Here is a 26,954-nt window from a genome sequence, read left to right on the forward strand (position 1 = left end):
ACAGTCTGAATCAAGACAAAGCCTGCAACATGCCTGGTGAACTGAATCTACGAGCAAGCGCGCTCTCTCTCTCTCTCTCTCTCTCTCTCTCTCTCTCTCTCTCTCTCTCTCTCTCTCTCTCTCTCTCTCTCTCTCTTCCTCCTCTTCCTGGCCCCTGCCACAGAAACCAGGCCACAGCTGTCTGCCACGTGAGTCTGTGTCAGCATCCTGGCTCCAGCGGCCACAGCATCTGTACACACCAGGCCCTGCCAGGAGACTGCAAGGGGCCTTCTGCCCATAAACTCCCAGATAACCCAGGCCACAACACTTTGGTTTTGTCTGGAAAACAGAGGTAGGTGATATGGGCTGTGTATCACTGCCTCACCCTCCTGGCTCCTCAGTAAAATGACAAACTCCTGGCTATCCCAGGAGAGCAGCAGGAAGCGTGCAGGCATAGGTGTGTGGGTCTGGGGTCTTCCCAGAGCTAGGCATACCATGGGGTGCTGCCCACCCCACCTACAGCGTTTCACTCCCTCCCATTCATAGCCAAAGCTCCTCTCTCTCTCCCTCTTCCTCTCCTTCTCCCTCTCCCTCTCCCTTCCCCCTCCTTTTCTTTCTTTTTTCTTTCTTTTTTTGTGTGCCATTCTTGGGCTTGAACTCCAGGTCTGGGTGCTACTCCTTAGCTTTTTCACCCAAGGCTGGTACTCTACCATTGGAGCCATAGCTCCACTTCTGGCATTTGGCTGGTTCATTGAGCCTAAGAGTCTCATGGACTTTCCTGCCTGGGTTGGCTGGGAGCCTCAGTCTTCAGATCTCAGCCTCCTAAGTAGCCAGCATTTACAGACATGAGCCACTGGCGCCTGGCAACCACAACTCTAGAAAAGGCTCCTTTGCAGCAACTAATTCTTTTTCCCTCCTCCAAGTTAATGGGCAACACATTGTCCTAAAGAGAAACTCAGCATTTTGGATGGCTCCAGCGATGTACACAGACAACCAAGGAATCCTTTCTAACCTTGTCTGAGGGTGGCGGGCAGAGGCAAGGGCAGGGAAAAAACCTCAGATGTTAAGCGTTATCCAATTAAGATTTAGCTAAACAGCCCAAAGAGATGAAATCTGAAGGATGGGCAATGCATTCTGGGAGTGAGACTCTCAGAAGCAGGGAGGAATTGAAATGCACCCTGACCTCGGGGAACTAGGCACTGTACTTAACAGTTCAGTTGACATCCTTCATCTGGCACCCACTCCCCCCCCCCCAAAAAAATGCCTTTGGGGTATGGATTGCACTTCTTCCCTGGGTCCCCATCTCCGGGCCCCAGATCTGTCCCAGGGCACACCCCACCATCCCGGGACCCCACCCCCCACCGCGGCGGCTGTGTTACCTGACAACTGACACTGGCATCCAAAGGGACCCTCCGTCTGACCCTCACCCTGAGTCCCGTCGCCCGACATCGGGCGCGCGCTGCAGCAGGGCAGCGGGAAGCAGGGCGGGAGAGCGCCCAGGGCACGCAGAGGTGAAGTAATCACAGATGTGTGAGGGTGGGAGGAGGCAGCTATGGGGGCCACCGCTGGCAGCTGGGCAGGCCTGCACGGCCCTGGAGAAAAAACAATAGAAAAGACTGGTCAGTCGGGCCCTGGACCGCACAAGAGGCTCAGGGGCACAGGAGGGGCCCGGGGTGCAGGGCTTTGGGCCAGCTTTTAAGAGGGAGAGGTCCAAGAGGGTGCTGGCCCTGCAGGCATGGCCACCCAAACATGGACAGGGAAGAGGGCTCAGGACATGGGCGTGCACTGGGGCACTGGGGAAAGTCTTCTATGTTCAGCTGCCAGGAGGGGTTGTTGTAGGGCAGGGACCCCTGTCTCTGGGGCCTCGTGCAGTGGGTGAGGACACAGAGGACCTGTCAGGGCCCCATTCCCAGAAAAAAAAAATCCTCCCATGAAGGACTTCCGGAGTGAACCAGGACAGGCTCCCACTGAGCATCTGCTCCCACCGATTCTGGAGCACCCATCTCTGGAGGAGTTGAAAAGTTGGGAGCCACAGTCCCTTGCTCCATCAGAATGGCTCTTTGAACAGGCCTGGGCCACCAAGACCACCTCCAAGGGTTTGGGCTCTAGTTATCCTCCTGCTCAGCTGACCAGCGGAGGTCTCTCTCCAGCGTTTCCTCACCCCAGGTCCCCCCCCCCCGCACCTTCCCTCCACAGCAAGCAGCACCCCAGCCCTAGCACTGTTCACAAGGCTTTGTTCCCTCCGCCACCCCAAGAATGCCCGATACTGCCCTGACCCATCTTAATGACTGTGTCCCAGCTTGGACGTACCCTCTTCTTAACAAAGACAGAAAAGACCTGGGCTTTTGCCGGGCTGCCTCTCCTGCACCCAGCCCTGCAGTTTGTCTCAGCTGCCGGCAAGGAGAGGCAAGGCCTGCATTTGATTTGGCCGTTTATCTTACATGGCTAAGAGACCACCAGGGCAAAACATTTGTGTGAAGCACTTGCCAAAACCACAAGTGGAGAAGCCCAAATTCCCTGGGTAAATAATTGAGCAAAGAAGCATCAGAGAGACAAAAAAGAAAACATCAACAAGATGACGGGCAGTAGATCCGCACCAGCTCTGCCAGGGAGGGCGCCCAGCCTCACCTCCTGGGGAAGTTGGCACAGGTGGAAGTCTGCCCATGCATAGCCACCACACAGGATGCCCCCTCCCAGGTGAGCCATACGGCTCTGCCAACGAACTGTAAGCCAGGCGCCTGTCAAGTCTGCACCTAGTCTTCCTAACTGCCCTGAGCAACCGAAACCTAGAAAACCCATTATACCGACCAGGAAACAGAGGCTGAGACTGGAGAAAGCCACAGCCTCATTAAAACCCCTCTGCCTAACTCCCAAATTACAGCATTCTCTCCCTCCCCCCTGCCACCCCTTCCCCTCTGCCCTACTTCTCTAAAACACAAATCTAGGTGCAAGGGAATCAGGGCACTGGAGAAGACCCCAAGCTCTGAGCTTGGGGACTGCCAAGGCTCCAGGCAGAGGGAGTGGCCAGGAAATCCAGACCATGTGGGGCTGTGGGAGATGGAGGCCTACTTGACCTCAGCCTTCTCACTGGTGGCTGACTCTAGTTCTGGCTCCATTTCTGAAGGAAGTCACAGCTCAGCCAGCTGAGAAGTCAACGGGAGCCCCAAGTGGCCTGATGACAGTCATCCCAAATGGGAAAGGAAATGGCTTTGATGGGAAGAGGACAAAGGGACGGGAAGGAAGTGATCCTCCAACCACAGGGCAACGATACAGCCAAGCTAGGGTCTGAGGCCAGGATTTGTCAAAGTGACCACGCTCAGGGTAGTGATGCTGTAGGAACCAAGGCCTCTTCAGGAAGTCTGATCTCACCCACACCAGCCTCTTCAGGGGCAGAAGGGCTGCAGGGTCTGGGACCTTTCTGGGACTCTCTTAGGCCCTGCAGGAGGTTCCCTAAAAAACAGCTCAAACCAGAAGTCTTCCCACAGCTAGAGCACAAGAAATCCAGGTACTGAAAAGCCATAAGCAAGGAAAGAAGTATTGGTTGTTTGCTTCCCTGGATGGGATCCTGCGCTGGAGAATCCATGGGGACAGAGTGGTCATTTCTAAATCTAGGAGACAGCTAGAAGGTGAGAACTGGGGAACCTAAGGTAATTTTAGGAGGTGATGGCTTTGCTGGCCTGGACTTAAGACATTGGTGATGGCTACAAAAAGTAGTGAATACACGCAAAACCACTGTTGGTACAAAATGGATTTTACATATGTGAATCTTAAACGCGCGCATGCACACACACACACACACACACACACACACAAACACACACACAAATCAGGCTGGCACAGTGGCTGATATCTACAATCCCAGCTACTTGTAAAAAGTTAGTGAACACCCCCCTCCCCATCTCAATCGATAAACCATACATGGTGGTTTATGGGCTCAGCTGCAAAGGAAATTATAGGTAGAAGGGTTCTGGTCCAAGGCCTGCCCCAGGCAAACCTCAAGGCCCTATCCACAAAATAACTCAAGGGGGGAAGGGAGGAAGGCTCTAAACATGGCTTAAGTGGTAGCATTGCTTTCTATTAACTATGAGGCCCTGATTCCAAACCCATAAAAAAAAAAAAAAATCAAAGGTGAGTCCACCTCCCAAACTTTTTTTTTCCACAAAGATAGGAGTATCTGCCTTTCCAAGCTCAGCCAGAAAGCACTTGTGATCATCTGTGACCCAGGACAGTCAGGAAGGAAGCCAACAGGGTTCAGAGAAGGGGCTGGATTCAGATTCTTCCTCTACTGTCTACTGATCACACACCCTAAGGTGGTCCCGAACTCAAACCTCAGGTCCCTCCTCTGTAAAAGGGAGGGTCAGAGGTCTTGATCACCATCCTTCATTTCCTTTCAACTCTGAGCTCTTCCTGCTCTCTGTGAACACTCTGCACAACACTGCCATCGGCTTGAGAGTATGCAAAAGCTTCCTGGGTTCCTGGGTGGGGTACTGCCCTAACATGTGCAAGGCAAGGCCTTAGGCTCCACAACACAACAACTTTATTTTTAAATACTTTCTTTTGGCCGGTGTCAGTCCAAACAGACCTGTGTACGTGGAGATGGGTGGCAGGACAAAGCCAAACAACCAACTCACCTTTATGTGAGATCTGGTGACTTACATCATTTAAAGTCGGCAACCAATATATATGTATTATCTCATGTTAAGCTCAGAGCCTTCCAATGGGGTAGGGGTCATGTTCCCACTCTGACAAGTAAGGAAACTGAGGCTGAAGAAGGTACCCTGGCCCAGTGGGTTTAGAAGGGTCCGACTCCCTTTTTGCTCTCAGCTCCCCAGAAAAGTCTCCAGATCAGACCCCTGGAATGTGTTTAGAGGTCCAGAATAAGAGACAGGATCTCTGGTGTGGGGCCTCCAGAAGAAGGCCTGAAGACCACCGCCCTCCAGCAGGGCCTGAATGATGCTAGGTTCTAGCCTCAGTCATGCGCACTGGCTGGGGACACACCCACCGCCAGGAGCCTGCACACACACACACACACACACACACACACACACACCATGCCTAGAGCAGCCCAGCTTCCGTTGGAGAGGGACAAGAAACTCCCTCTGCACAGGGGGGAGGGGGGATGGGGTTGCAGATTGCGTGTTCCCAGCTACAGAGGTGGCCAGGAATACACTGTGCCGAGAGGTCTATTTTTCTCCCCACTGGTGTCTTTCAACGGATGCATTTTTTTTAAGGCGAGAACTCCTACTGATAGTGCAGAAATGAGTCACAGATCAAGGAAGGAGACAGACAGAGAGCCAACGTCTGTGAGCAAGGGACACAGGCGAGGGAACCTGACAGTCCCCGCGCCCCCTCCCCCCCATGCCAAGACATTAATTCTCACAAGTCGGAGAAAATTACTATGCATGAATGCAAAAAGCATGATCAGGAGTAATTAACATGGCTTCATATGCAAATTTTATTAATGCAGAAGTACAAAGTCATTATGCAAATGAAACTTACGTCAACTCTCTTGACAAATATTCATCTCAGAGGCTCAAGTTTCTCCCTTTTTATTTATTTATTTAATTTTTTCCTTTCTCTCTCCTTCCTCCTCCTTGCTTTTCTTTTTTTTTTCAGGGGAAGAGGGTTTGAAGAACACAGTCCTGGTGCTGGCAGCCACTAAGACACCAGAGCCACAAGGACTGTTTGACAAGTTTGCAAAGTTGTGTTTCAACCAGAGAAATTTATTCCTGCATTGTTGATTTTTTTTTTAAGTTGTTGGCAGGTACACGATAGCTCATAGGAGAAGAGGAGGAGGGGATTTAAAAAAAAAAATAAAAAACGCTGTGGGCAGCAGGCAGCCAATCAAAACGCCAGAGCCGGTAATGAGGGCGATTGATGGCTGTTTGGCTTTTACCGCAGGGTAATGAACTAGAATCTAGTCTGGGGAGGGGGGGAGGAATATGAATATTCATGAGACTGTTCTCCTGCCTTTGATGATTAAAGAAATTTTTAATATTCAAATAAGCGCTTGCCAACTGACTAACAAAGAACAAGCACGCAGAAATATGGAAATGGAGCCCGGAAAGATTTGAGAGGCGAACATAGTATTTGGGAAAGGCAGCCCAAATTTCCTAAACAAGATAGGCAGATAACCCAATTCACACACAGGCAAATACAAACATTTCTTTCTCATCACTTAAATATTTTGCCAGCTACTTTGTCTTAAGGGATGATAAAGAGAAAAATAAAATAAAAAGCTGTGTATTAAGAAGAGGAGGGAGAGGAAACAGGCAGGCAAATGCACTGCTCATATTTAAGAATCATTTTCCTCACCCTAGACTGCCTCCTCCCACCCCCGACAGGAAATCACCGTTTGTTTTCCGGTGTGCTAGAGAAAATGGAGGTAAAATCAGCAATGCCTTGAAAAGCCAGTGCTCCAGGCAGGCTGCCTGCCTGCTTGCGGCACCACATTCTGCTGGTAGGACCTAATCAACACATTCCATTCCATCATTCCATTCCACTCCCGGGCTGGTCCAGTGGTTCAGAGCCCGGGGGTCTGTGCCCTGCAATGAGGCATGTGACCACTGCTACCCACAGTCTGGAATCTCCAGGCACTGAGGCCTTGATCTTCATACTCAGAGAGCGGGGATGGGAAGAACTAGGGGTTCGTTTTCAGAAAGTGGAAAGATTTAGACCTTTAACACAAGGGTATCCAGCTTTGGCATCTTGAAAGCCCCCAAAGGCCCATGTGACCAGATGCCACAGAGGGGAAGTGCCTCACCCAATCCCACCGTGTCTACTAGCGTCTACTAACTGTCGGCTAAGTCCGAGTGCCCAGAGTGTTAAGCTCTATTGTAGACTCACCCTGAAGCACATAATAACAGTACTGGCTGGTAAAACGATCCTGCAGTTAAAATATATCTAATTAGCGACTGATGACATCCATTTTGGCAATTTCCTATTTCAAAGGAGTGGAGTGCCACCTTAAATGAGACGGGCATGTGTGCTCACCAATTCCCTATCCGTTGTCTCTTTCTCCCTCTCCTTTTTTTGGGGGGGAAAGAACAAATGGAAGGAGTGGCTGAGAGAGCAGGAATAGGGAATAATTCTAAGGAACCTTCATTGTGTTTTATTTCCAGAGCCACCCAAGCCCTAGGGGAACTGCTGAAAATATAAATTCCGTCGTTCCACGGGTACAATTTCACTTCTTAGTTTTTAGCTGTCGAGTGTTAAGCCAAGAAGGCAACCGTCAGATACTGGAACTTGGCTTTCATTTCATTATAAGAAATAAATTAATAATAATAATAATAATAATGATAATAATAGGAAATCTAAGCCTTGTTGCCATCAAAACCAGAGCTCACGCTACCAATGGGAAATTCTATGCAGGAAGCCAGGATTCCTCCAGTCCCACCATTAACCCCTCTACTGGATTCTCATTCTCAGTCCTGAGTTGTTTTGTCTGAGTGCAGAAGTCCTGTTACAAGTCTCTAGTCCCCTGAAGTCTAGGTGGGCTTGGAGACCTGAGGGGGGTGACTGTTACGTGTCTTTGGGGTAAAAGCAATGAAAGGGAAAATGAGGTCTTGTGAGGGGACAGTGTTTCAGAGCCCTTTAGGGTTATTGCATGGGAAATATAAAGCCAGAGTTCATATCCATGCTTGGCCTTCCATCAGCTGGCTTCCTGCTCAACGTTGACAGCCCTGCAGTGTCTGGGGACGATGAAAATTCAGAATTCCCACCCAGTGAAAGGCCTGCTTCAGCTTCCTCATCTATCACCTGGGCCTGAGATGGACTTAAAAGAGGGCCACTGTGAGAGCTGGACAGCAGGAAAAGAGGTGGGCTGGCTGCAGCCTTCAGGAACACAAGCAACAGCCTATCTCTACTGCCTCGTCCCCAAGTGACCACTCAGAGATGCCACTCACTGTCCACAGCCTGTGTGGACAACCCAGGCATCCTCCGGGACCCACCATAAGAAGACTGAGCCACCCATCCGGGCAAGGTAAGTAACACAGCTTTTGGTCCTTGAGCCAGGCCTTCCTCCTCACTCCTCTGGCATTCATAAATCAGTCTCAGAGAATTTCCACCCCCCCGCCCCCGCCAGCATGGTGCCCATTTCATGTAGCCCCTGGAAAAGGGGACAAGAAAGAAAGCTGAAGGCTCACTACACACACACACACACACACACACACACACACACACACACACACACACACACACACCAAAACCTCTTGTTCCCCTTCCCCTGTGGCTTGGTGTAGCAACCACAGCAGGGGGAGGAGAGAAGGGACATACACCCCCTTCTGTGTCCAGAAGCACTTATTTCAATGACAGGCAACCCCAATTTCCTACAGAGGCAGGCTACCACAGACCCTGGAGACGGCAGATGCCCTGTCTGTCCTCTAAGCTGAGATAGGACAATTCATATCCGCTGGCCCCATCCCTTCTGTGGCCTTTCCTGAAAAAACTGCTGGTACTGCTGGGGAGGATAGGAACCCTTGACACATCTGTGAATCACTGGGACAAAATGGAGACAGTAGACCGAGAGTTTGGTATCCCCCATTCCAATTCTCAGGCCCATACCTGCAGGGCAACACTCACAGCTTAGACTGTCTACTTTTGCTTCACTTTGGGGAATGCCCCTGGAACTCTCTGAATATCTTGAATATAAATTAGCACCTCTACTTGACGCCTATGTATCCAGCTTAGTATGTGCACAGAAAAGCAAACAGGACTCCTCTAGGGTAAACTTACAGGCCAATCCACCAAACTGGGGCCCTTAACAGAGAAGGTGAGACTACATGTTTGACTAGGTAGAAAAATATATGCATAAGCACCTATAATATAGAGATGATATAGATATAAGCAGACACATTCACACACACCACACACACACACACACACACACACACACACACACACACACACATCTATAACATTAAACTGTCTGCATGCATCACCAAAAAATCTGGGGTTGACAGATTCCCAATGACCCCGGCAAATGTATCTAGCTAATCCCTAGCAGAGGAAATTCTCCCTAATTTAGGTCTTCTGATCAGAAGTGGGGCAGCTGTGTGGCTGTGTCAACCGGCAGCAACTTCTGCCCCCAAATAGGACTCCCAGATCCTTTAGGAATTCCATCTTCTATTGTATCCCGAGCAACAAGCAGTGGTCTACACCTATCTGCAGGAAGCAGAATTAGATGAAAAGTACAATCTATGAACTGAAGTAGGAAGCAAGCCAGATTAATCTTTAGCATTCCTAAACACGAAAAATCTGAGAATTGGGGATTAAAACCCTGAACCCTTCGCCAGACAGGACTCAGTGACCAGACCTGCTAGGACAAGCTTGGCCAACCATCCCTTAGACATATGCCCGTGTTTCTGTTCATTTGCAGCTGGATGGGGAAAAATTGCTCAGTGAAGACAGAAGCCACATGTCTGATGAGCGAAATCATCCAGGGAAAATGAATCTTTAGATTTGATGTCTACAGTGAATTTAAAAGCAGAGACCCCTTTTTCTTAGCCAAACCCCTCCTCCCAGCAATCACTGAGCTTGACTTGACGTCAATATCTGGGAAACACTGAACCTGCTTTCTTATCAAAAATCTGGTCCTCCATAAAACACATCTAAAAGCTGGTGAGCTTAGGAAGTCGCTGTGATTCAGAGGTCCCACTAAGTCCAACGCAGGCTTGTGCTCAAGCGCCACACACAGAGAGCCCACGAGAAGAGGAGGAGGAAGGAAGTCTCAACTGAGAAGCCTAGGGAATTTTGAATGAAAAGAACATAGCCCAGCCAATATAAAGATAAAAGGGAAAACGGAATGTCCAGCAAGGACTCCAGTCCAGTGCAGGGAGGAAAGAAGACTGAAATTACAGGTGCCATGGAGTTGTACAGTTTAAAGAATATAAGCACCTCTTAAGATCGGACCATAAAATTCAACCTGAGCAGGAAGAAACAACCACAGCACCAGTGAGATCTCTTTGTTTTCCACGGGGGCATGGGGAGGGGTGGGGAGGAAACTTGGTTAATAGAAAGTTTAAGAGAAAGCAAGGGGAAACAAATCAAATTGTAAGAATTAGGGTACCTGCTATCGTTCAAGTGCATATTTTATTTTTTAACACGTGCTTATTAGCTCCTCTATTAGAATTTCTTTTTTAAAAATCTAGCTATCCCTTGAATGTTGTTGATAAGGATTGAGTCTTTTTTTTTTATTTCTTTTCTTTCTTTCCTTTCCTTACCTTTTTTAAAGTGGACACATAGAATATAGAGGGCTCAATGCTTTGTCTCACATTAAGAACAAAATCTTTCTGGGGCCTCTTTATGTTTCCAAAGCCATGTCTGAAATGTCACTGACTAAAAAATTGAACAGGCCTGTAATTACTTTCAACCAAATAGTTCCTTTAACTGAGTTTTCCGTATGTAGATGGCATTTAATATACATATTGTGAGTCTCCTTTTCAGCCCGGTAGCATTTGATGGCAAAAAAAAAAAGAAAATCACAAATTTCCTTCTAAGGAAGCAGTCTGACAGCCACCTTCTTACTTATTTTTTTTTACATGAAATCCATTTTCATCTCCTAACACACTAGAGGTGATGTGTGGTATGTACACAACAAAATTTGTAAAAATTAACACTTCGCTGGATTAATTTAATAAAGCTGGTTAGCACATTAACACTGGTAACATCGCTGCTTACGATTCAACCCAGGCTGCTACGATGCGGCTGCTACAGAGGTTTACGTCAGTGGAGGTTTATGCCGCTATTTAATGTAATTAAAGAAACCGGTACTGCAGTCCTCAGTGGAAATATCATTTCTATTGTGGCATATTCCCATTAGAAATTGGGGAAATCAGAGCACGCCGACTTTGATTTTGTTATAAATTCTAACCCCCACTTGGGCTGTCTTTGAAATAGATCAGAGATCCAGGACCTCATGCAGAAAGAACCATTGCTGAAATCTTACAAAATAGATTCCATGATAAGCCAACTCTCACCTCCCTACAGGAGCCTGCAAGTGTTTATTTGGCAATACTTGATCTTGGAAACATTTTTAATCTTTTTTCAAGCTGGATGCCTTTATTTGGCTGTCATTACCCAGGAAGTTCTCTGTCTAGCACACCCATCACGAAAACGACTTTTCAGATGCACCCCCCCCCCACACACACACACACAACAAAACAACATGACCAATAAAACCCAGAGGCAGGGACGCCTCCATGACTGATCTATATAAACAATGACTGTTGCTGGATGCCACAAGCTCCAGACCCCGAGCAGGACAAGATCACTGCAGGGATACTGCAAGCATTGCTCAGGAGACCTCAGAAACTAAACAGACACAAAACCAAACAGAAAAAGGAGGGGGTTAAAAAAAAAAAAAACCCGTGCACCATCCCATCATCAAACCAGCAAGGGAAAAATAAATAAATAATAAAGTCTTGAGACTGAGACTGAGGCAGGGAACCTGACTCAGCTCTCGAGATCCACAGCTCAGCCTCTGGGCCTTCATGGGCAGCCTGCTCCCCTTACAACAACCAGAAATGAGACCTTTCTTTTCGGAGCCACCCCACCCCCACCCGAGCAGTAGAAGGTAGTGTTTTTTGCATCCCCTCACCCTTTCCTAGCTACATTTTATACCCTTAGTCTATATTCTAATTTCTCCTGGGGGAGAAAAGAAAAAAAAAAAAACAACACACACACACACACACACACGCACACACACACATAACAACATCAGTGTCACCAAAAAAAAAAAAAACACGTCACTGTTTTGCAAAATCCCGCAGCTTCCTTGGCAGAAGGAAAGGCTGGCTGGCATTCTCCCCTCATTTGACAAAACCACTCTTTCTGGGCATGTACTCAAAAACAGGTAGGAAGCAAATGCTGAGAAATAAGGAAGTCAGAACAGCCAACAGATTTTTCACTACCAAGAACGCCAAGCGTAAACATGATTTATTTAGCTGTGTTTTGCATGTCTGTCCTGCACTCCGCGACAAGCCCACTTGGGTTGAAGGGAAGGGTGGAGAAGAGGGTACAGGAAGGGGGAGGCAGGATGACAACCGGGAGAGAAAAGGCGGCCGTGGGAAGGCTTCCTGAATGGTTCAGGTTGGAGTTTGGGAAGACAGGAGAATGTGTCAGAAGCAAGCGAGCACTGATCTGCTCCTCAGTTAACTGTCACTGACAAAAGCTCGGAAGAGCCAGTTCCTGAAAACAAAATTCACACAGAGCTTGGCGTGATCTTGCCGGTTTCCTCCTTTTTTTTTTTTTAACCCGATGGGCTCAATAGAGGTATGAGCTGGGACGTTATCCACCTCCAGACCCAGAAACAAGAAGACAGGGACATATCACATGGGTCTATTCAGATCTGCGTTCAATTAGAGAGGAATGCACACCTCCTGGCTGTGAGCCTGCACCCAGGCAGACTCAAGGTGTCAGTGGTCCCTACCCTACTCCAGCCCAGATGCTGGGAACCAGAGCTCTTCCAGGCCCCTGTGGGGAAAGGAGAAAGTACACACTCACCAGCCCAAACTCCAACCAGAGCTGGGGGAACAAGCCAAATATGTAACAACAACAACATCTGTACTTCTATAGACAAGACTGAGCCAGAGGTTTGGGATCCTGCCAGAGGTTATCCTTATTAAAAACAAATTCAGGTCATCCAGCATTTGCTAGAAAAAGGAGGAAAAAAAAAAAAGAAGAAGAAATGAAAGGAAGAACGACTCTTTGCAAGAAAAATAACAACAACAAAAAAAGTGAACCGTAGTCCCAGCAGGCTATTCGGAGAAGGTACCTTTTCGTGAAGAGCCAGCTGTGTATTCGGTGGGTATAAATGCCAATGTTGGTTTGCTTTGAGAGGCAGCAACAAAAGGAAACGGAGAATTTCCTTACCAGGGCATACTGAGAGCATTCCTCACCTGCTCCTAAGCAAGACTGAACACTTAAAGTCATCTTGCTGTATACCACCACCATCACTGCCACCCCCCGCGTCTCCCCTCCCCACACACACTTAAAATGAAGCAGAGAGGAGGTACTAGTCTGGCGGGGACAGTCCTCCACGTGGTATTGAGTTACTAAATTGAAAATCCAAAATTCTCCCTCGCTTCCTCCACCTAAGCCCCAAATGCTTCCACTCCACATTAAAAATAACGCCCCAAAACAAGCAGCTATTTGACTCCTTCTCAGAGTTGCAAATTAAGACACTCCACCCAGACAACCCACCGACCCAACAATAACAGTCTCCACGTGGATGATATCTTTGCCTCCACTCTACAGACCGGGGGGCAGTGTCCCTGTGGGGAGGGTGACAGAAAAGTAAGCAAGGGTGCATGGCCATTTTACAGACAGATACTGGTGTGCCCAGGGCTGTGCAGAGCAACGTGCCAACATCTCTGTTTTAGTGCCTTCATCCTGAGGGTGGCCCTTAACGTTCCAGCAATAACAAACATTTATCAACCACCTAACCAAGACTCAGGTGCCACCCAGGGAAACCACACTAGTAGGAAAATCTGTCATTTCTCCGAGCAGTAAAAGAGACCATGGTTAACAGCACTTCAGAAGCAGCTTCCCTCTGGTCCCTTTGCCTACCAATCTCCCTGGTTGAATTTCAACAGGATCCTGCTGACAAATCATCACATTTCTAAGTACACACCTCCTACAGGGCACTCCTGAACAAAGACAGGCAAAGCCACCTGTGCCTGGTCAACATAGCCCAGGGGTCAGACCAACACACAGCATGGCAGGCCCTGTCCCTCCAGCAGTGAAGGGACTTAGCTTCCTCCCTACCGCTTCCAAGGACAGCAAGTATGGATTAGGGATGGGGGTGAGAGAGGATCAGAGCCCTCCATCATAAGAATCTCCCATTTTTGTAACCTTCAGCCCTAAACCATCTCTAAAAAGATGAATCAGACCTAATTTTTTAATAACTGTTGAACAAACTAAGGAAAGGAGACAAAATGGACCTCAATGAAATGCCTATTAAGTCAGACAACGACAGGGTACCTGCCTTTTGAGAACAATTCCCCTCTCACAGACACACCTGGTCTCCAAAAATGCAAAAATCTGCATCTTCAAATGAACTGCAGGGGCCAAGGTCCCTAAACACAACACAACACACACACACACACACACACACAGTGTTTCATCTTCCTGTAAAGGAATCTGGTAACATAAATATTAATCAAACAGAAGAATCTGCCTTTTCGTCTTGGCCCATTATGGGTACTGGATTGTGATCTTTGCCCATATTTACAGATATTCAAAGGCAGATTCTATCTTGTTGGAACTGTCATAAATGGACGTCTGAGAAATCAGCAAGCAAGTTCAGGCAGATATGTCCAGGACTGGCAGCTTTGAGTTCTCAAGCATTGACTCAGTTGCCTTTCCCCAAGGCCTATCAACAAGTACACTGACAGATAGATACCTTCAGACTCCTCCACCAGAAGAGCCAGCTGCTCAAAGTTTGGATGCCTACCCCCAAGATCTGCTCTTACTCAAAATGTCAAGCAGGCACGTGGAGAGGGCAGAACATGCTAGATGCTGTGCCTGACCCAAATCCTAAATTGATAGGTATACATGTATATTCTTAAAGCTACTTGGCCTGGTACTAGAGCAGAAGTGTTGTCTCCTTCAGACTTATTTCTGAACAATGAAGAATTGAAGTGCAGATCCCATCATAGACAAGAAACCCTGTCAAAGGGAAGGTGAACTTTTTATCTTCCCCAGGCAAATGGTATACATTCTTATTTCCCTAATCACAGCACTGAGAAAATGGTTGAACATTTCCTTCAGCTTTGTTTTGTTTTTGGTGGATACACAGGAGGTCCCAACACAGGAGGTCCCACTGGCATCTCCCAATTTAAGGACTGCTAGGAACAACAGAGGCTCTTAGTAAGATGACCATTTGCATACAAATTCTCTTGGGGAGAGGAAATTGAGGCTAAGACCACCTGGCTTGCAAGAAGAACTGCTAGGAATTCCCCACTCCAGGGGAGGGCTTTTTTGTCCCGTTTTTTTAACAACCCAGCCCCAAGATTTTCCTCTAAGAAAATTCCCAAAGAAAATCACCTTGGGACCCTCCTGTTTGCCCTTCACAAACACAAATGGTGAAAGGGAAGTCTCGAGTCTCCTTCCTTCTAGGCCTCACTTGGATCTGTCCCACCAAGGTGAGAGGAAGACCCTGAGACCCTTCTCAACCACAGTGCCGGGGTGGAATGGGTTCCCGCAGGCGCCTCAAGAATCCAGAACAAACCTGCCCGTCCCGGGTGGCAGGAAGTGTAGGGGAAAAGACCCCTCCACCCCCCAGCCTCCAAAAGAACCAGAAATGCCAATCACTCGTGGGGTCCAGCAAGGTCATTCCACGGGGCCCCCGCGCCCCAGAGGAATGGAGGCTGGCGAGGAGAGCAGCCCCCAGCGCACAAAGGCGCCAGGGGCAGGCAGCCTCCCCGCCCTTGACCTTGGGTCTCCGCCTCCATCCCCGGCAAGTCTGCAGGGCAGCCCGGGAAAGGGGTTGGCCGGTGGCCAAGGGCGTGCTCGGAGGGTGGAGGCTGGGCGGGAGGCCTGGTGGGGGGGCTGTCAGGGCGGAGAAGCGGGGCAGAGGGGGAGGGAGACGGAGGAGCTGAGCTGCACTGGGCTCCCGGTCCTGCTCTCCTCCAAGGAAGCCTGCATTCCAACTCCTAAAGGAGCCCGAGTGGAGTCCGCTGCTCCAATTCACTGCACGTCTGTTCCCCTCCCCCAAAGCAAAAGTTGCTGGGCTGCAGGGAAAGTCGCCCCACCTCCCCAGACCAGCCAGAGACTGCCCACCTCCCCCACCCCTTCCTCGGACCCTGGCCCAGGGGGAGGGGCGCTGTCAGGGAGGAAGAAGAAAGACGCGCGCCTTCCCGATAGGGCGATAGGGCGGGCGCAGGCTGGGTCAGCAGCCCGCCTCTCCCTGCCCCGCTCCGGCAGCTGGCCCATTAAGCCCCCAAATTATGCATGGCCCTCCCGCCCAGGCAGGCACAATCAAGGCGCGTGGGGCCCCAGTCAAGTAGGGAAAAGCTGGAAGGTTTTGGCCCATGGCGTATGCGTGCGCCCTGGGCGCAAGCTGAAGTCTGAACCAGTTACCAGGCCCGCTGCTGAGTGAGGACCAGGGGTGCCCTAAGACCTGGATCTGATCTGCATCTTGGAGCCCACCCACCCACCCACCCACAGAATTCGGCCCGCCGGGCACCACCTGCCAGCTGTCACAAGTGTCCTCTCCACACTCCCCCTCCCCCCCCACAAACGGGAAGGTGCGGGCCATCCACGAGCCCTAGCCAGAGCTCAGCAGTCGACAGCCTCCGGAAAAGGCTTTGTCCTCCCAGTTAGGTGAGGATGGGGTGCTAAGGGACCCGAAAGCGTCCCCCCCCCCCCCCAAGGCGGGATCCAAAGTCCCACACCATCAGCCTGGAGGAGACAGATCCACCCCTCTCCAGTGCAGCAGCTGGGGGTGGGGGGCGGGGATGGGTTACTAGAGGTTGAAAGCAGGAGCTGCCCGTTGGGGACAAAGGTGGTGGGGCCTGGTGTGCTGAGAGCAGGAGCGAAGGTTCAGTCTCATAGCCGAGATTTTGAGGTTCATCCCTAGCACCCGGATCACAAGAGCCACCCACAGCCCCAGGTCAACATCCAGCATGCATCCCAAAGGGCCCCGAGACCCCTGTCAGCTTTCCCGTTCCAGCCCTCCGCTCAGGATCCAGACAGACCCCCGGAAGTGTGGGCACCCTTGGCGGCCTCCCATTGTCTGTTTACAGGCAAGAGTTTTTCCCCCTTTGCCTTTCTCAAAGCAGAGGCCAGGACGGGAAAATTATATAGTTCTCCTTCGCAGCAAGGAAGGAAAGTGGCCTGGTTTGCAGGGAAAGTTTTCCGAGCCACAACGCAGAGAGAAGACGCACTGTTTGGGTTTCCGAATTGGCCAGCTTTGAACTCAAGGCGGGAGGAACCGGCACAGACCCGGAGGGAAGAAGGGAATGTTGTTTTGCGGGTCCACAGCCCCCCTGTTGTTTAACCACTTGCTGGAGGTGAGGAGAGGTCACGGGGAGAGTGTGTCTTAATTCCTCCTGAATCCAGCCTCCTGCTGGCTGGAGAAGCCCCAGAGAGGAGCCCTGGATCCGTGGTTGGGAGGCTACACTGGAGTCACTGCCACCACCCTTCCTTTGGCTTCTGAATCCCCAGGGTGGCCTTGGGTCTCCTGGACAGCGGGATAGGGCAGGAACCCTGCCTTGCACCCCACCACATACGCCCTAATCCCGGAGCTGGGGTACAGTGCTCCCTGCTTGTGGACTCTTGTGCTACCTGAACCCACAGAGCTGATATCCATACCTACAACCCAAAAGCCACTGAGGGTACCTGGGCCTTTCAGGAGGTGTGGACTGTGTCCTGGGCTGTGGGCAGCAGCATGGGAGCAACCAACCAACCAACTGCCGTCCTTCTGTGCCACCAATGGGGAAGCTGGTGGACCTTTTAGCACTGACAAAGGGTCATTGCATTGCTCTTCTTCCACCTAGAGGAGCCTGGTCCCAGTTCCCTGGCTGCCTGCAGAGCTAGGGACAGAGCTGTCCCCACATCTGGGACTCACCCTAGCACCACCCCCCTCGCCCCTCCTCCACCCTCCCACACTCTTCTCTCTCAGCCAGCCTAACAGGTGCACTTGCAGGGGCTCAAAGAAACCCACTGACAAGCAAAAAGGCCCTGAAGGCTGCCTGTGTCCCCATGGGTCCTGTGCCCCAGGCCTCGCCATCCTGACTATTCCCTGCTATCCCATAGGTCGTGGCCAATGCCTAGCAGAGTTTAGGACAAGAAGGGTCCAGAGTATGTGAGGCTTGAGTTTAAACAATCCAGAGATCTTTTCTGTGCAAGTGTGCATGGGTGTACACACACACCCTAAAATCCATGCAGTGCAACTTCTGGTCCAGCCCTGAGCTGCAAACATTAGTCTGGCTGAGTACAGAAATCTTCAGGAGTCCTCACTGTGTATCTTTTCATATAATTGTTATCATCAGCTACAGACTCTTCAAAGAAAACCTACTGGCCGGTCAAGTCAAGTCCAGAGTGCTGGCTAGAAGGGGCAGGCGGCCCCTGGTCTGACTCTCACAGCTAATGGAGACCACTGGTGCTGAGTCCTTATCACATTTCAGCTCAGGAGGCTCAGAGAAGGAGAGGGTCTGCTCAAGGCCACACAGCACTTGGGTCACAGCATGCATGTGCCATCCCAGGCTCAACGCGAGAGCCTCGTGCATCCCTGTTCCTCTCCTCTTGGCGAAGGTGGGTAGCCAAGGCCATATCCTCATGGTGTCACCCTCCATGGACAGCTAGGAGGAAGGGGGCCTCACACCCATCACAGCATGGGCCTGTTCAGTCCCTGGAAACAGCACAATGCACAGCCAGTTTGTGGGACCCACTGTGACACAGGCTCTCAGGCACTGAACAACCTCCCAATGACTCAGTTGCCTGCCCTACAAAATGAAAGTGTCATCACCTACGGCCTCTGAAAAGGGCGGAGGTAGTGATGGGAACAGGATGAAATGTGACCATAGGTGGCCTCCGGCAGCCACAGTGTGCAGGAGCTGACACCCGGAGCCCCTCCTCATGGCTGAACATCTCTGTGTCGCTTCCCTTCCTGTGAGGTGGGATTCACAGTAGACCTAGCTCATACCGCTGTGGGGAAGAATGAGCACTGGCATCACGCAAGAAACCTGGACGCCAATGGCTCGTCCCCTCAGCCGCACGGAACCCACTCCTATAGGTTGTAGACCTCGTGGCTATGCACTAGCCAAGCATGAAAACTAGCAACAACAACAAACAAAAAACTCTTAAATGAACTGCTATTTACTGTCAAATGAAAAAATAAAAACAATTATAATGAGGCTAAATATGCTGGGCGCTTGGTTTATTTGTTCTCTCTCTCTCTCCCTCCCCCCCCCAGACCTTTCTGTCTCTCCCTCACCCCTTCCTCCTTTCCCAAATTTCTGCTACAAGTGTGGGACCGGTACAAATGGAAAATAAGATAGCTTGGGAATCTACACTTAGTACATGAAGCCCTGGGTTCAATGTCAAACACTGCAAATAATAAATACAATTTTAAAAAAGGAAATATTGCTCAACATGAAATAAATGAATAAGATCTCACAGCTCATAAGGAAATGAATTTCTCTCCTAGCTGACCAGTGCTTTCTTCCCCGTGATTGAAGGTGTTTAACTACAGCTCAGTAAGCCTCAGTTAGCGGTGAAGACATGGCTGGCCCCAAGCCCCAGGGCTGTGCAGCCAGAGCTGGCCAACAGCCACCTGTCCTGAGCTCAGCTCTGCAGGTAGCAGGTTATGCACATCAGACAAGTACCTGAGCAGGAGACAGCAGAGGTCAGCACAGATGCTTCCAGCCCAGAGACCAGACCTTCATCTGGAACCCACCCTGCAACACCTGCCCCCAAGACAACAGCTAACCAGCCACAAGTCCTGATGCACGCATGTGACCTAACTCCTACTTTACAGTAAACCCAGAAGGCACAAAAAAAAACTTTGTCTTATAGGACGTGGACAATTGGCTGGCAGTCACACAAGTCTCCGGCAAAACACAAAATTCCACAGAATAAAACAAATAACAAATATTTTGCATTTATGGCAGGGGGGTAGGAAGCTATGCAGCAATGAATATCGAATCATTTGTATGTATCAAGAAATATCCATTCCATCTGCTTTCTCAGCTGCCACCGGCCTCACCAAAACCTCCACGCACACACTATGGGTCTACCATTCTTGGTAGCCTGAGGATTCCTGGCTGTGACCCCCAGCCAGAGTCATGTCTGAGATGGGCTTCCAAGCCGGTAGTAGCACTGGTACCAATTCTCTTTCCAAAAGCCTCCTACTCCTTGCTAGCCAAGGAAGCCAGTTAGACTCCCCTTTGCAGTGTGACTTTAGGCAGGTTCCTTAACCACTCTGAGCTAAAATCAAACTGAAGGCGAGAACTAGCTATTTCAAGGTTTAAAAAAAAAAATGAAGTGAATTCATTCAAGAAATGCATCCGATGGCCTAGTGGTAGAGTGCTTGTCTAGCATGCACAAAGCCCTGGGTTCGATTCCTCGGTATCACACACATAGAAAAAAGCCGGAAGTGGTGCTGTGACTAAAGTGGTAGGGCTCTAGCCTTGAGAAGACACAAGGACAGTGATCAGACCCTGAGCTCAAGCCCAGAACTAGCAAAAAGAAAGAAAGGAAGGAAGGAAGGAAGAAAGAAGGAAAGAAAGAAAGAAAGAAAGAAAGAAAGAAAGAAAGAAAGAAAGAAAGAAAGAAAGGCAGGCCTCTGACAAGATGAGAAGTCACCGGTAGAGCCCCTCTTCTGGACCATTCACCAGCCTCACTTAAGCAATCTCCTCCTAGATCAACCTCCCAACAACACCCAACCTGCTCCAGGGGCCACATTCATCAGACAAAACCCTGCTGCGCTCCTCCATGTAGACAGAACTAATCATTAGCTGTCACCATTTAATAATAAAAAGAGATAATCCATGCACAACACACATGGATTTAACTAGTCTTAATGCGGAAGGAAAAATAAGAACTTCAAATAGATCAGATGACGTTTCTTAACACAGCCTGAAGCAGGGGGCTATCTATCTCCCCCACTCCCTAGCATATGCAAGGTATTTCCTTTCTCTCACTGGCCAAGCTAACACTGTGTTTCCCCACATTTATTGTATTTATTTATTTTAAGTCTGAGGGGAACAGTCTCAGAGCAGACTGGTCTTAGCCCTGGCCCCAGTCCAAAGCCCCTTTCCTTTAACACATCATACTTAGCAAGGGGTCGCTGGGACCCCATACAAGCCCTCTGCCTGTCACTGGCTGCCTGCCTGTCTCTGTGCTTCAGAAAACTGACACCAAGACTTGTGCGGAGAGACAAAAGCAAGACATTAGAGCTGAAAGCTAGCTTCTTCCCCTTATGGTAACTTTGGTTATGGAAGGGGGTGATAAGATGTAAAACCAAACAGCCAGTGGGTGGGCATCACCCCTGGTGGGCAAATCAATGGCAAGTGGCAAGAGCAGCCTGGGAAAAGCCACTTACAGACAGAGAGTGGTCCCTGGTGTGTGGAGTTCTTGGGTGTGGCTCAGAAAAGCAAATGTCCCAATAATGCCCAGCAGGGATCCACCCTTTCTTCATCTCAACTTTCTAGAAGCGTCCTCATCGCCTCTGCCTACTTGTGGCACAGCCCATGCTAGCTGGTGCCTCCCACACGTCATCCCAGGGGGCTCTGGGCATGATATGAAAAGTGGGTGCCATTAAGGACACTGAGGTGGAAAAAGTGAGCAAGTAGCCACAGGACACAGCAATGTGATTTGCCCCAAGCAAGTCAGGGCTGGGGCCCTCCTTAGCCTGAGAAGTTACAGTGTGACAAAAGACACACATCAGCCTGGAGTTTGGCCTAGTGGTAGAGTGCTTGCCTAGCATGTAGGAAGACCAGGGTTCGATTCCTCAGTGCCACATACATAGAAAAAAAAAAAAAAAAGGCCAGAAGTGGTGCTGTGGCTCAAGTGGCAGAGCGCTAGCCTTGAGAAAGCCCAAGGACAGTGCTCAGCCCCTGAGTTCAAGCCCAGGACTGCCCCCCTCCCCAAAAAAAGACACAAATCATCCAGTCTCCCTATGATGCCATGGATGTCTTGAGTTCTAGAAGCCAACAGGTCTAGCCCTCGCAGGACACCTGTCCCAAGACTACCTGAACTGCTCTCTGTAAGCACTGAAGTGTGTGAGCCCCTGGAGGAAGGAGGAAGAGAAGCTTGTGTGTGCAGTGCACCAGCGACTTGTCACACATCCCAGGCTTCATCAGGTACGTGCGAAGATTAGGAAGCTGAGCCAGTACAGGTCTAGTCACGTGTCCAGGATGGCTGAGAGCAAAGTAGCTCAGATTCAAGATAGATTTGCATCCAGCCCCAAACCTCAAAAAAAAAAAAAAAAAAAAAAACCTTCCTCAGTTTCCCAGGTAATAGCTCTGGATTCTGCTCTCTATAGATCCCTGAGCTCTTAACCAACCCCTCACCAGGATTTAGAAGTTTCCTGCCCGCCTTCAATGCATGGATGGATGGATGGCAAATGGATGGATGGATAGTAGATGGGTGGATGGATGGGTAGATGGATGGATGGATGGATGATGAATGGATGAATGGATGGTGAGTAGATGGATGGTGAATGGATAGATGGATGGTAGATGGTGAATAGATGGATGATGAATGAATGAATGGATGATGATTGGATGGGGAGATGGATGGATGGATGGATGGATGATGAATGGATGGGTGGGTGGATGGGATGATGGATAGATAGATGGTGGATGGATAGATAGATGGGTAGATGGATAATGAATGGATGCTGAATGGATGGATGAATGATGAGTAGATGGGTGGGTAGAGAGATACATGGTACAGCCCTTGGTGTTCCGGCAGAACACCCACCAACGCAGGGAGAGGCCACAGAGAGGGAGTGTAAGTACACAAGGCCTGCATGTGAGCAAATGTCATCAGAAGCATGCTTCTGCCCCTGAGCCAGGAATCCAAACCAAAGTCCCAACCTCTGACCAACTCCAACAACTTTGGTCCCAGAACCTCCTCTGCACATCAGCTGGGACCAAGTCCAGGATCAACACGCCCATACCCAGGGCAGAGCTCCGCCACAGGGGATGCTCCTCAAAAGAAGCACCCTCTTCTGGGGCTCCTGGTTTATAAGCTTGGATGCCCAGGATGAGGGAAGGGCTTAGTCTCTGAATGAATAAGTGAATGAATGAGTAAATGAGTAAATGAATACCCTCCAAGAGACAAAGCTTCAGAAACTTCCTTCTACCACTCACTAAAAATAACAGTAATGGCAATAATATAAAAAGGAATAAATGATAAGTATTTGTATACCCATCTCCAGATGACCACAGTGAGAAAAGGGCTGAGTCAGGGCCTATGTACAATTGTGCCAGTCAGGGTCTGGCACAATGCCCAGCAAAATTTCAACTCTGCCCTCCCTCTGGGGACATACTGAAGGGTGGAGAGAGCCCACCTATTTCCAGGCCAGCCTTTAGACCCATCTGTGAAGCTTCACTTCTAGGAAGTCCCCAGCAGAGAAGAGAGGCTAAGGCCTCCAAGACAAAGCTCTATCAGCTGGCTACAGGACAGACAGAACCTCTAAGCCACCTCATCAGAGGAGGCAGGCAGTCCAACCCAGAGCCGGTCCCCCCAAATCACCAGCCACCCAACGCCAGCTACTGCCAAGACCAGTGAGGCCTTAGGGGCAGCAGAGGCTGGAAGATCCCCTGGGACGCCAAGCCAGGAGGTAGGAGTTCAAGGCCCACAAGGGGTATGTACAACAGCTGTGTAGATTTCCGAAAGCCTAGGCAGAGAAGCGTCCGTGATTCCTAGCTCCCCCTCTTAAAATATAAAGACTCAATTATCTTTGAGCAGCTTGCTTTACACATGAATTGACACATTTATTTTACAATAAATAACTGAAAGTTATCGGTATTTCCTTTACTGTTAATCTACACAGAGAAATAATAAACAGGGCTTGTCTACGAAACTGTAAAGACTGCAGTCCTCAGAATTCAATTAAGCTAAAATAATTAATGCTCCTACCCTATTAAATTACTTTATACATTTGAGCCACTGAAGTTTTATTCTTTAATCTTCCGCCTTTTATTAATTTTTTTTAAAAGGAAAGAAAAGTTGGTACCAAAAGTAGGCAGGGAAACAGAACAGGGACTAGAAAGTAAGGCGGTAATGGTTGTTAGAAATGTTCTTCTGTAGCTGACACAGCATGGAGACTGTTTTCTGTGCCTTTGATTAAAACAACATTTTAAATGCTTTGAACAAACATATCTCTTTAGAGTTGTAAGGGATTCTTTTACATATGTCTTCTGGGCTGAAAAAAAAAATCCATTTGTCCAATTGCTGAATAGAAAGACCAAGGAGATTTCTCATCACACATAAAATAGAAATACCCTGGGTTGTACCACATTGCTGCCCAAAATGGGGAGAAAAAAAATGGAGGAAGGAGGGGGTAACCAGAGAATGCGGACAAAGCCACTTCGAGATTGCCTGTCTTTTGTGAAATCCCATCTAGTGGTTTTCTTAAACAGATCTCATGGAGATCGACGTTCTGTCGTTGGGGAATGGCTTCTGTGTAAAATATGGATTTGGGATTTGGTGGCACATTCCTCAGCACTTATCCCTTCAGAACTCTACCCCTGTATTAGACAACACAGGCTGGGAACCCAGAAGCCTGCTTCCCTGACTGACCCAGGTGATGCTGGGAGAAATGCTAGGGATCTTTCTGTATGCTGCCATCATGGAAGGAGAGATTTCACCCCAGGGCAGCCATCAGAAGAGAAGGGGCTCAAATCTATAATCCTGGACACTCAGAAAGCTGAGATGTGAGGATTGAGGTTAAAAGCCATTCTAGGCAGAAAAGACGGTGAGACTCTTATCTCCAATTAACCAACAAAAAGCTGGAAGTGTAGGTGTGTCCTGGAGGGTAGAGTGCCAGCCTCGAGCAAAAAAAGCTGAGAAAAGTTGTAAGGCCCTGAGTTTAAGTTCTAGTACCAGCAGGAGAAAAACACAGAAGCTAGTATAAGGCATAAGAATTTGCAGTCTCATTAATCTCAGTGGGCAACAAGTCTGGAAGTTATAACGCCACCCCAGGGTGCAGACAGGCCTCGGTGCCTGATACCAGGCCTTCAGACTCCCAAGTAGCGGAGATCCCTAGCCATGACTTCAAACCTCACATCCTAGCTATGCCTCACCTCAGTCTATTCCAGAGCCCTTGACAGCCTCCATGACCCAAATACCACAGGATCAGCCACTCACTTGCCCACTACAGAGACGGAGGCAGCCCTGAGGGCAAAGCATTAGGAAATTCCTATTTAATCCCCATGCCAGGGCTACTGGGATTATTATACCCTGTTGACAGGTGGGGAAACTGAGGCTCACCCAAAGTGAACCAGCAGGATTTAAACTCTGATGCCTGTCTCACTCTAGAACAGTCTGCCAGTCCCTTCCCGGCTTGCCGCTCCCCCCCTCCATTTCTCCATCCTGTACGACTCAGAAGCATAAAGCAAAGGCACACACTCACAGTAGTTCCCAGGGGAGATGCCAGCCTGCCATGTGTGGGACCTGACACAATGTCCCTGGCATGAACATATCCTGCTGGGTGACACAGGAGCAAAGGCCCCGCACCTGTTCTTCAGGTAGTGAAACCATCTGTCCCCATCAGCCAAGTGGGCATGTCAAAGAGCATGTCCAGCTTCCCCCCAAGGGGCACTGAGCACTGGCAAGTCCTCATGACCCCTCCCAGGGTCCACCCACAGAGGCAGGCAGCATGAGAAGTGGCCTCTGAGGTGGAGGGGCCCAATCCCTCTATCATAGAGAAAGGTAGGGCTGGGGGAAGCTAAGTGGGCCTGGCTATAAGTGTCTCCCAGGAGCTGTCACACACAGCCTGTCCTTAAATCGCACCACAACCCTCTCCAGGTAGATGCCCTCAGTTCTATTTTACAGATCAGAATCTGACATTTCCGAGCTGTGAAGCAGGGACTCCAGCCCGACACTGCCAGACTCCCAAGCCAGGGACTGGGTCGTGATCACTAGCAAAAAAATAGGGCCTCGCTGCTGAACGTTTCCACGCTGTGCCCCAGGCCACCTCTGCATTTGGCCCTAAAACAGCCCCTTGCCAAAAGCAAAACCCCAGCATGGGCCAAAAGGACCTCCCTGAGCCCCAGGCCTGGGTCCTCTGGAGGACTGCCTGGATAGAGACCATTCTGCAAGTCCTCAGACCTGCCCGCACCAATGCGAGCACTCGGGTGGAAGGCATGAGCTCGCTGTGGTGCCAGCAGTGCGCAGGTAAGCAAGGCGGTCCATACCTGTGATATTCTCCTGCTTGGGGCAGATGCCTTTCGTGGGCGAGAGCAGGTGTTCATCTTCATCGGGAGTCACCTGGATCCCAATCTCTACAGGCTCAGAGACTCTCCTGAGCTCAGCACGCGAGGAAGGGGGCGGGCTGCCCTTATCCAGGCCTTTGTCATAGCAGACACCCAGGCTGCCACCACACTGCTTCTTCTTGTGCTCTATAAAAACCAGGATATCCCCCAAGGGGAAGTTCATCTGACACTGGCCACAGGTGAGCAGGTCAGGGTCGGGGCCACCGACCACCAGCCCCAGGCTGCTTGGCTCTTCTATCTCCAGACCCTCGTCTTCATCGAGAATAGCCTCTTCCACATGGTCAGCCTCTGCTGGAGACAGAAAAGAAAGAGGGAGGGGCAGAGAAGACAGAGATGGGCTTAGGCAATCACAGGCATGAAAGCGCCCTGCACCCCTCCCCGCCCAGCAGAGCAGGCCCCTCTGTTCACCACGCTGCCAGAGGCCGGGGCGCGCCATCAGTGGTCCATGGGGCACAGTGCAACCCTGACGGCGCCATCATGACACAACCAGGAGTTCTCCCTCAAACAATGTCAGCCCGGTTCCCCCCCAGCCCCAGTGCCTGCTCTGGCAACAGGTGCCCCACCCATGGTGGGATCAGGACACACTGAGGAGCTAGAGGCAGGTCTAACTTCAGCGCACCCCAGGGGAAGCCCAGATACAGCAGCAAAGTAGCCCCATCACGTTTGGAAACCTGAACATCTGTATGTCTTTCAAAGCCTTCCCAGTTGAGTGACTTCAATGTCTTCTGGGGGGGGGGCAGGATGGGGAAGCAGCGAACCAGAATAGTCCTGAGTCTCCCTGCTCTCTCTGGCTGAAGCTACCAACCCTCTCCCTACTGTACCCCCCCACCCCCCACACACACACTTCTCATGCTTTCATTCATGGTTTTGTCCTCACCATTCATGGGCGTCCTACTGGCATTCTTCTACCTGAGCCCTGGCCCTGCCCCAAACTGGAAAACAGAAACCGAGACAGGCCGGTCCTTCCCAAGGGAAAAAAAGTCCACATGCTCAGGGACAAGTGTCAGGTTCCAAAAAAGAATATAC

The 26,954-nt window shown here is 49.9% G+C and overlaps 1 protein-coding gene across 4 annotated transcripts in view; it reads right to left on the reverse strand.

The window, feature by feature from the left end:
• Bcl11b (BCL11 transcription factor B) overlaps window positions 1-26,954 on the reverse strand; it is an 87,570-nt gene that overhangs the window by 47,779 nt on the left and 12,837 nt on the right. The window contains exons 2-3 of one of the 4 annotated variants that reach the window (XM_090344810.1): window positions 25,851-26,216; window positions 1,359-1,571 (exon numbers count right to left, since the gene is read on the reverse strand). In XM_090344810.1, coding sequence (XP_090200936.1) covers window positions 1,359-1,571; window positions 25,851-26,216 — 579 coding nt within the window. Of the gene's footprint in view, window positions 1-1,358; window positions 1,572-25,850; window positions 26,220-26,954 lie in introns of all 4 variants that reach the window. The other 3 variants (XM_090344809.1, XM_090344812.1, XM_090344811.1) reach the window with 3 other exon arrangements.

Source organism: Megascapheus bottae, chromosome 14 (genome assembly GCF_031878675.1).
Source record: "Megascapheus bottae isolate mThoBot1 chromosome 14, mThoBot2.hap1, whole genome shotgun sequence".
NCBI lineage: Eukaryota > Metazoa > Chordata > Mammalia > Rodentia > Geomyidae > Megascapheus > Megascapheus bottae.